This window comes from Natator depressus, chromosome 6 (genome assembly GCF_965152275.1).
Source record: "Natator depressus isolate rNatDep1 chromosome 6, rNatDep2.hap1, whole genome shotgun sequence".
In the NCBI taxonomy this organism is placed as follows: Eukaryota; Metazoa; Chordata; order Testudines; family Cheloniidae; genus Natator; species Natator depressus.
This window is the reverse complement of record NC_134239.1, coordinates 72825087-72835126: the sequence shown is the minus strand read 5'-3', so window position 1 is coordinate 72835126 and position 10040 is coordinate 72825087. Positions and strand designations below refer to the sequence as shown.

Here is a 10040-nt window from a genome sequence, read left to right as displayed (position 1 = left end):
ATCAAGACAGTTTGCCTTGTTATTTTTTTAATAGTAAAGTAGTTCAGTGTTCAGGAAAGGTTTGGATATTATCATTACTATACAGAGATAGTAGTTTCTCCAAAGTTACCTTCATTTCTCTTAAATGATTGATTTTGACAACCCCATCTGATGTCTGAAAGGTCATGTATGGATTTGTGGCAAAGAAGAATTATTAGGAATGTTTAGGGTGTAATGCCATATGATGTCATAATGTCATATGATGTCAGGATTTTGCTTTTGCTGAAAAGTTTCCAAAAGGTTTTTTTATTTTATTTGCTGTCATAGCTCAAAATCAGCTGTGCCTAAACATTTCAAATTTTATTTACTCTGTTGTCTTTGACAATATCTTTGACTATTTTTATAAAGTTTGAACACAGAACTTGCCATAGGGAATCAGTCCCTCAGTCTGACTAAACCAGATGCTTCAGAAAAAGCTATAAGAAGTTTCATAGTGGGCAAATATAGACTAACTTATCCATAGGAGAAATTTTTTCCTAAACTGTCATCTTAGTGATTGACGTATGCCCAGAAACAGGAGGCTTTTTAGTCCTCATTTTTTATTCTAATATAACTGCAGATGTTCTCATTATCCATATAAATGTCTAACCCATTTTTTGAAACCTACAAAATTCTTGGACTCAAGATATTTTGTGATGGGTTCCACAGGTTAACTATGCACTGCATGAAATATAATTGTATTAAGCTTCTCGGGGCTGGGACCACGTCTTCCTGTGTATTCATTCAGCACCTAGCAAAATGGGGCTGCGATCTTAATTGTGCCCCCCCCCAAAGAAAGTGTATGAGAAGTCTCAAGGGTTCATAAACACTAGAACCTATCCGTTTACCTAAGGCACTGAAAGAAAAGGAGTACTTGTAGCACCTTAAAGACGAACAAATTTATTTGAGCATAAGCTTTCCTGAGCTACAGCCCACTTCATTTCCAGTCTTAGACTGAGGACTTTTTGAGAGCCAGTGCTAGTCAAGGTCAGAGCATCATTTCCCCCGCGGGTTCTTCAGTCTTGTTCCTTTCCCCTTCATCGGTCAGACGCCAGGAGGGGGTGTGGGAGTATCTGGGGCCGAGGTGGAGAGGCGCTGTGCAGAGTCAGGAGGTGTCCCGGGGCTGAGCTCTAGGGAGGAGGCCGGGCGGGGCTGGGCAGCTGTGGGAGCTCGGGAGACCCCAGTTTCACCGTGCTTGAGAGGCGGCAGCTCCTCCTGCGACCGCGGGGGGGCAGCACCAGCGGCGGGTAGGGCCTGCAGCAGAGGCCGGCTCCCAAGGCAGAAGGGCCGCGCTTTCGCTGGCAGGCGCCTAGGGTCAGTGCTCGGCGGGGGCGGCCCTGCCATGGCTGGCAGCGGCTCCCGCTGCAGCTGCCGGAGCTGACATGGCCCGGGTGAGCGGCGCGCTGGGGGCGGAGGAGGCCCCGGAGAGTTACTTGCTCCGCCAGGAGAACGAGCTGCAGGTGCTGGAGTCCATCTACGGGCAGGACTTCCGAGACCTGCGGCAGGAGCAGCCCTGGAAGGTAGCGAGCCGCGCGGCCCGGGGCAGCCCGGCGCGTGGGGGCGGATGGGTGCCTGGCCAAGCCCCCGGCGCCGGGAGGCGGCAGGGTGGGCGCCCTGAAGGGAGCTCGGGTAGCCTGGCACTGCTGCGACAAAAAAATGTGTCCTGCTGCGGTGTCCCCTTGTCCTGCCCTCCCCCGAGGAGCCTGGGACGGGATTTCCTTACATAACCCCCTACCGGGGGGGGGCCCTTTCCAGTCCCCCTGCCTCGCCCCCGCGTCTCTCTGCCGCTCTGCACGTAGACCTGCATGGAGGGTAAGCTACCCCCCTTCGTCTCGCACAGCAGCCAAGGCGGTCCCTGCTTGGCCTGTCCAGCCAGATGTGCGCTGCTCCGTGCTCTTATGCAGCCCGGAGCTGGTACTAACGCGAGAGCCCCGTGCGAGGTAAAGGGGGAGAGCCTTGGCCCTGGCACGAGCGTCTGTAGCTGCCGCTGCGCTGCAGTTGTCTGAGCCGCCCTCCCCAAGCACAGCTTCATGTACCACGGCGGGAGCTTTCTTGAAGACCTGGCAAAGGTTTTCTGACCTCCCCCGGGGAGCAGGGTGTAAGCGGCAGGGCCTGCCTCTGCTAGCACACCCAGCATTACCAGCACTGGTTCGGGCTGTGTGGGCACTACAGGAACAGTGGAAAGTTCAAGCAATAATAATGATAAACTGAGCAGACAGGCTTCTCAGGCCATGTTTATGCTAGGGAGTTGTAGCAAAAGTTATTTGTTTAGCTGCATGCTATAGCCAAAGCTCAAGCCAGTGCTGGGCTTTTTATCACAGTATTAATTAAACTTTTCAAGGAGCAGCTTTAATATTGAATTTAACTAATACAATTAACTAAGAATCTGCTGATCCCTTGTGTAGACTAGGTTGCCACTGGTGCTACTATTGAAAGTTGGGGGGAAGTTTTTGCTAAAATCTCTAGTGTAGTAAAGGCTAAAATGGGTTTCCTCCTTTCCTCTAGTAATCATTAAACAGAAATGAGCAAGACTGGGATCAGGAAAGGGAATTGTCCCATTGTTTTTCTACCAAGGGCTGTTTCTAAACGTACTTAATGAATTCATTATCTATCAAGGGAAGAATGTGTTTTCCTTGCACTCCTTCCCCATCAAGCTGCTGCTAACCTAAGATGTCTGGTTTCAGAGTAACAGCCGTGTTAGTCTGTATTTGCAAAAAGAAAAGGAGTACTTGTGGCACCTTAGAGACTAACGGATTTATTTGAGCATAAGCTTTTGTGAGCTACAGCTCACTTCATGGGATGCATACTGTGGAAAGTATAGAAGATCTTTTTATACACACTAAGCATGAAAAAATGGGTGTTTACCACTACAAAAGGTTTTCTCTCCCCCCACCCCACTCTCCTGCTGGTAATAGCTTATCTAAAGTGATCACTCTCCTTACAATGTGTATGATAATCAAGTTGGGCCATTTCCAGCACAAATCCAGGTTTTCTCCCCCATGAAATGGCCAGTCACCTGCTCTTCTCTAATTCTTTCCATTCCCCTTCCAGATGTCAGTCTCTTCCTACATATTCTCTGCTGCTGCCTCCTCACTTCCAGTGATATCAACTCCAGCCCGGTCCCTCCCTTCCTTTCTACCATTCCCGACTCCTACAAACTTCTCTGCTGGACTCACCACTTCCAAACTCACTTATCCCTACCCATGCCTGTTCCCTTCTTTTGCTACTCAGGAGTGGCTCCATGCTGGCCACTCCATGTGCTGGATGGAGAGGGTGGCTTCTGCTCTTTTTTTGAGTTGCGGCTATTCCTGTGAACTCTTTCAGTAATTGGAGAATCATAGATTGAAATGGATTTTTTTTTTAAAAAAAAAATCTACATTTTAAATGAACATTAAGATACAGTAGCACCTTCTTTTGCTGCTGTTTTGGGAGATACAGTGACGTTTCAGCCATGTTTGCTATACTTTTCTATAATTCAGGAATGATATTACAAATGGCAATATTATTCCACTCACAAATACCCATTCCATTCGATTATTAAGAAAAAGCTGTAAAGAAGCAGTGTAAAAACCTAGTCACTGAGGAGGAATTATTCCTGTTGTAGTCATCAGATCATCATATTCGACAATAAGAAAGGAGCCAAAACATTTTAACGGTGAAGATAATTAACTTTTGGAACAATTTACCAAGGGTCATGGTGGATTCTCCATCACTGGCCATTTTAAAATCAAGATTGGATTTACACATACACACACGGCATTTTTGGGGGGGTGGGGGTGGGGGGTGAGTTCTATGGCCTCTGTTATACAGAAGGTCAGACTAGATGACCATAGTGGTCCCTTCTGGCCTTGGAATCTGACTCTGACAAGAAGGAATTATTTATTTTGCATAGACGGTGAATTCATACGTTTCAACCTGCAGTGTCTCTGAAAGTATCACTGCCATCCCTGACCTTTTATATCTGCCACTCCCCATATCTCATGACTCTCACTGGAACTTGGTCAGTATTTTCAATATGGACTTAATCCCTTCCTAAATTATAGTGAACTAAGGCTACTTTACTCTTTATTAGAGAATCCACATGTAATTTAACATATTTTAACTTTATGTGCATTAACTTCACACCTTTAGTTGATTCACATTAACTTTCCTGAATGTTCCCATGTAGACAAGCCCATACACTCCCTGTCCTGAGGAACCTGGTGGGGGCATTGGGCTGTTTCTAGCCTGTCTTCCTCTTGTCACTTTTCCTTTGTCATTCCAGCTAGCTCTTCTTTCCTTTCCACCACCATGTTTGTCATCTATGACCCATCTTTCTTCTGGCTTTTCTCCTCAATAAATCCAAACTCCCAGTGTCAAAAAGTTCCTGTGTACTTTTTCCATTTTACTTTGAAGTCAGTTTACAAAGAATGTTTTAAAAAAGTGAAAAGGAAAGAAAGAAAACAGTAGTTAGCAAAACTCTGCCTATATGCCTAAAATAAAAAAGCTCCATCTCTGTGCCCTAGAAGGCCTAACACTAAGTGTAAATTTAGATTTCTTTCTTTGTGGAATGCCCCTCTAACTTGCTGTCTGTGACCTTCCACAAATAACTCTGAATTCCATTCGTTTAAAAAAATGACAGTCACTTTTCACATACCTTTCTCCATTTAAAATATAGTGAACTGCTGTTTAACCTAACCCGTTAATCCAGACCTCCCTCTTACCTAAATATGACTCATGGTAGGGCACTCCTTCTTCAGAATATCTCTATTTCCACTTATTCCATGAATCTTCCCACATAGGCTGGATAAACTAAGGTTGAACTGTTTAAAATAAGATCATCAATGGTATTAGTTCACATGTTTACTAATCAATTGTAAAAAAAATTCATAGATATTTTAAGGCCGGAAGGGATCATTGGGATCATCTAGTCTGATCTCCTGCATACCACAGGATGGGACTTCCCTGAATTAATTCCTGCTTAAATTAAAAGCCTTGTTTTATATTTTAGGTAAAACAGCCTCCGGAAATCAGTTTAGTTCTGCGTCCTCAGGGTTTGACGGGTGACAATGAAGTTTATGCCAAAGTTGATTTGTGGGTCAAATGTCCCCAAACCTACCCTGATAGGTGAGTGAAAATCAAAATATAGTCTTCTAATATTTTCTTTATTCTCTCCTTGACAAAAATGAAAGTTGAAGTGTAACATTGTGTTCATTGCCCTTATTCTTACCTTGATTTAAATGTGTCTATATTTGTTATACTTATAGTGTTGAAGTATAAAAGTGGGTAACCTTATCTGTATAATTAATCCATCCGAAAACATGCATCTGAGATAGAAGCAACCTCATCCCTTCTGTGATGTAGCTGCCAGTGAGTAATAGAGATGCATCTGCCAACTGGAGATTTAGGCACTAATTCAGCAAGATACTTAAGCCCATATGTAACTTTAAACATGTGAGTACTTCCACTGAAGTCATTGAGACAACTCATGAATTTAATGTTAGCACAGTACCTTGCTGAATGGGGAACAAAATCTTCATCTTTAAAACTGTCTGCTTGTCATAGTTCTATCATCTGCTGGTCCTGTATTGTGCTGAATTAGCCTTTTGGAGGGCTAATGGATATTTCCTTTGAATTATGAAAAGGGTTGTTGTTGTGGGTGATCAGCCGCTACTGGGATATGGTCTTGATAGTAATTTTGTGGATAAGTATTGTTAGTGTCAGAATAGCCCAATACTCCATCTAGTCCATCTGCTTCCAACAGTGGCCTGTGTCAGATACCTCAAAGAAAAATAGTATGCCCAGTTATGCAATGATCTAACATATGGGAAGGGAAATGTTGTTCCTGACCAAGTGATGATTTCATTATACCCTGAAGCTTGATAACCATTATAATTTTTGTTTAAGATAATATAACTGCAGATGTTTTTCTTACTCCTATAAATGTCTAAGCTTTTAAAAAATGTTGGTTATTTATCTGAATGTACTTTATTGAATGTATTCCTCAGATTAATTATATATTGCTTACATAATGTAAAAGGAAAATCAGAAAATCCCAAACTGCCATATCTTCTGCCAGAACTATGTACTGCATTTTCAGTACACCCCTTTAAAAAAAAGTAATGTATCAGGTTAGAACTGTAGTTGTCACAGACTATGGGGTTACCCTGATGGTTCTTCTGCTAGTTGAAACTGTTGAGTACTTGTGTGTCAGCAATTCGGATTATGTTGAATATAAAGCAGAACTTTTTTATAATCATGTAGATAGAGTATTACTTGTTTGGGTGTTGAATGACCATTGTTGGGTTGCTGCAAAAAAAACAAAGTTCTTATTGACCTGTCGTGTGGCCTATATGAGTCTCCTTATCTGTCTGTACATCTTATCCTTCATAAGAGACCATTTCTTGTGATTTTTTTTCTCCAGTGTCCCTGAAATACAGCTGAAAAATGCAAAAGGTTTGTCAAATGAAAACATTAATTTATTAAAATCCAGACTAGAGGAATTGGCAAAACAACGCTGCGGAGAGGTAAGAGTTCTCACTTTGTGAAAAGCCTAACTGATCGTAAATAGTCTTGAAAATTTTGTATAGTGAAATGTTATCAAAATAAGGAACTACAAATACATCAAAACTAGAATGTGATTATATATTCTAGTAAAGCAGGGTTCTGTTCTTCCCATAATGGTCTCCCACCTCAGGAAAGTTCAGTGTGCACATCCAGCAAAAATAAACCACACAGAGACTGAGTTTGCATTCACTGCCTGTCTAGGGACTGTGGCATCATACCCTTAGAATTCAGAGTAACAGCCGTGTTAGTCTGTATTCGCAAAAAGAAAAGGAGTACTTGTGGCACCTTAGAGACTGACCAATTTATTTGAGCATAAGCTTTCGTGAGCTACAGCTCACTTCATCGGATGCATACTGTGGAAAATACAGAAGATGGTTTTTATACACACAGACCATGAAAAAATGGGTGTTTATCACTACAAAAACAAAAGGTTTTCTCTCCCTCCACCCCATTCTCCTGCTGGTAATAGCTTATCTAAAGTGATCACTCTCCTTACAATGTGTGCGATAATCAAGGTGGGCCATTTCCAGCACAAATCCAGGGTTTAACAAGAACATCTGAGGAACAGTGGGGGGGGGAAGGAATAAACAAGGGGAAATAGGTTACTTTTTATAATGAATCAACCATTCCCAGTCTCTATTCAAGCCTAAGTTAATTGTATCCAATTTGCAAATTAATTCCAATTCAGCAGTCTCTCGTTGGAGTCTGTTTTCAAAGTTTTTTTTGTTGAAGGATAGTCACTTTGAGATCAGAAATCGAGTGACCAGAGAGATTGAAGTGTTCTCCGACTGGTTTATGAATGTTATAATTCTTGACATCTGATTTGTGTCCATTTATTCTTTTATGTAGAGACTGTCCAGTTTGACCAATGTACGTGGCAGAGGGGCATTGCTGGCACATGATGGCATATATCACATTGGTAGATGTGCAGGTGAACAAGCCTCTGATAGTGTGGCTGATGTTATTAGGCCCTGTGATGGTGTCCCCTGAATAGATATGTGGGCACAGTTGGCAACGGGCTTTGTTGCAAGGATAGGTTCCTGGGTTAGTGGTTCTGTTGTGTGCTTTGTGGTTGCTGGTGAGTATTCACTTCAGGTTGGGCGGCTGTCTGTAGGCAAGGACTGGTCTGTCTCCCAAGATTTGTGAGAGTGTTGGGTCGTCCTTCAGGATAGGTTGTAGATCCTTGATAATGCGTTGGAGAGGTTTTAGTTGGGGGCTGAAGGTGACGGCTAGTGGTGTTCTGTTATTTTCTTTGTTAGGCCTGTCCTGTAGTAGGTGACTTCTGGGAACTCTTCTGGCTCTATCAATCTGTTTCTTCACTTCCGCAGGTGGGTATTGTAGTTGTAAGAATGCTTGATAGAGATCTTGTAGGTGTTTGTCTCTGTCTGAGGGGTTGGAGCAAATGCAGTTGTATCGCAGAGCTTGGCTGTAGACAATGGATCGTGTGGTGTGGTCAGGGTGAAAGCTGGAGGCATGTAGGTAGGAATAACGGTCAGTAGGTTTCCGGTATAGAGTGGTGTTGATGTGACCATCGTTTATTAGCACTGTAGTGTCCAGGAAGTGGATCTCTTGTGTGGACTGGACCAGGCTGAGGTTGATGGTGGGATGGAAATTGTTGAAATCATGGTGGAATTCCTCAAGGGCTTCTTTTCCATGGGTCCAGATGATGAAGATGTCATCAATATAGCGCAAGTAGAGTAGGGGCGTTAGGGGACGAGAGCTGAGGAAGCGTTGTTCTAAATCAGCCATAAAAATGTTGGCATACTGTGGGGCCATGCGGGTACCCATAGCAGTGCCGCTGATCTGAAGGTATACATTGTCCCCAAATGTAAAATAGTTATGGGTAAGGACAAAGTCACAAAGTTCAGCCACCAGGTTAGCCGTGACGTTATCGGGGATAGTGTTCTTGATGGCTTGTAGTCCATCTTTGTGTGGAATGTTGGTGTAGAGGGCTTCTACATCCATAGTGGCCAGGATGGTGTTATCAGGAAGACCACCGATGGATTGTAGTTTCCTCAGGAAGTCAGTGGTGTCTCGAAGGTAGCTGGGAGTGCTGATAGCGTAGGGCCTGAGGAGGGAGTCTACATAGCCAGACAATCCTGCTGTCAGGGTGCCAATGCCTGAGATGATGGGGCGCCCAGGATTTCCAGGTTTATGGATCTTGGGTAGTAGATAGTATATCCTAGGTCGGGGTTCCAGGGGTGTGTCTGTGCGGATTTGATCTTGTGCTTTTTCAGGGAGTTTCTTGAGCATACCCTTAGAATGTTTGTCATCTTAAAGAAAGTAACAAGCAGTGTATAACATTGAGAGGATTTTATACTGTTGAATTTTAATTTCATTGTAAAATTGCCATAACTGTTTAGTCAAAAACACTTTTTACTTGGTGAAGGCAAAGGCAGGGTGGTCTGGTGTACTCAACAGTGGATTGTGGGACAAGAGACCTGGATTCTAACCCCAACTCTACTGGTCATGTCATGGCTGTGCGCCTCAATTTCCGCATCTGTAAAATGGGGATATTAATACTGACCTTCTTTTGTAAAGCACTTTGAGATCTATGCATGAAAAGTACTAGTTAGACAGGAGCTGAATATTCTGATTATTTATATACTACAAAATATAGAATTTTTTTGTATTTACTTTATTCAGATTTTAATAAACACTTCAAGTATGTTAACTACAAGCAACAATGTAAATGTTTTACAAACTCAGTATCCAAGTAGACTGAATGTGGACTGAAATGATCCAAATGGTTGACAATGAATGTGGAAGCCTTTTATAAAAATAGTGTTTGCAATATGCATTTCTTATGTGCATGTACATATTTTACAGAGAAATATGTTTGTGTTTAACTTGCTTGTTTTAACCTTTAAAAAGAAAAAAAAATCAAGCAGCAGTAACTCCTACAATGTATTAAAACAGGAGAATATTTTTGCTACCAATTTTCTATGTCCATATGCCAGTTCTCTTGACACATATACCTCTTTTTCTATTTATACAGCATATTCTTGTTCTATTATTTTTAATATGTTATCTGATAGCTACTTTCATAAGAATTATTTTAGATAATTCCTAGAAGGTACCAAAAAGTTTTGTAGTAACAATTCATTACTAAACACACTGAAAAATTAACAGTTCAACATTGTACTCTTGATTTTTGTAATAGATGTGTTAATGATAAATGAAAGCAATAAATGAACTAAGGCAGATGTTCTCAGACTGTGATCTGTGCAGCCGGGGTGGTCCCCTGTGCACTTGCTGATGATCCATGGAGAAGTGACTGGTCACATCATGTTGTCATTCCTCCTTCCTTCTAGCTGCTGTATCACATTAAAAGGAGCTAAAATAATCAAATAATTTCCTAATATTACTGTTCCATGTGAGCAATTTCCTATACTTGCTACAGAAATATATTATACAATCATGAATCAGGGTTAGCCTTACTATCAGGGAATGGGAAGGTGATCCCTGAGAGCCTC

At 42.3% G+C, this 10040-nt stretch overlaps 1 protein-coding gene across 1 annotated transcript in view; it reads left to right on the top strand.

Annotated features, from left to right (window-relative positions):
* The first annotated feature begins 1278 nt into the window (after positions 1–1278).
* EIF2AK4 (eukaryotic translation initiation factor 2 alpha kinase 4) overlaps positions 1279–10040 on the top strand; it is a 74979-nt gene continuing 66217 nt past the window's right edge. Inside the window, exons 1-3 of the mRNA XM_074955720.1 lie at positions 1279–1538; positions 5009–5124; positions 6422–6524. Coding sequence (XP_074811821.1) covers positions 1401–1538; positions 5009–5124; positions 6422–6524 — 357 coding nt within the window. The 5' untranslated portion in view covers positions 1279–1400. The remainder of the gene's footprint in view (positions 1539–5008; positions 5125–6421; positions 6525–10040) is intronic.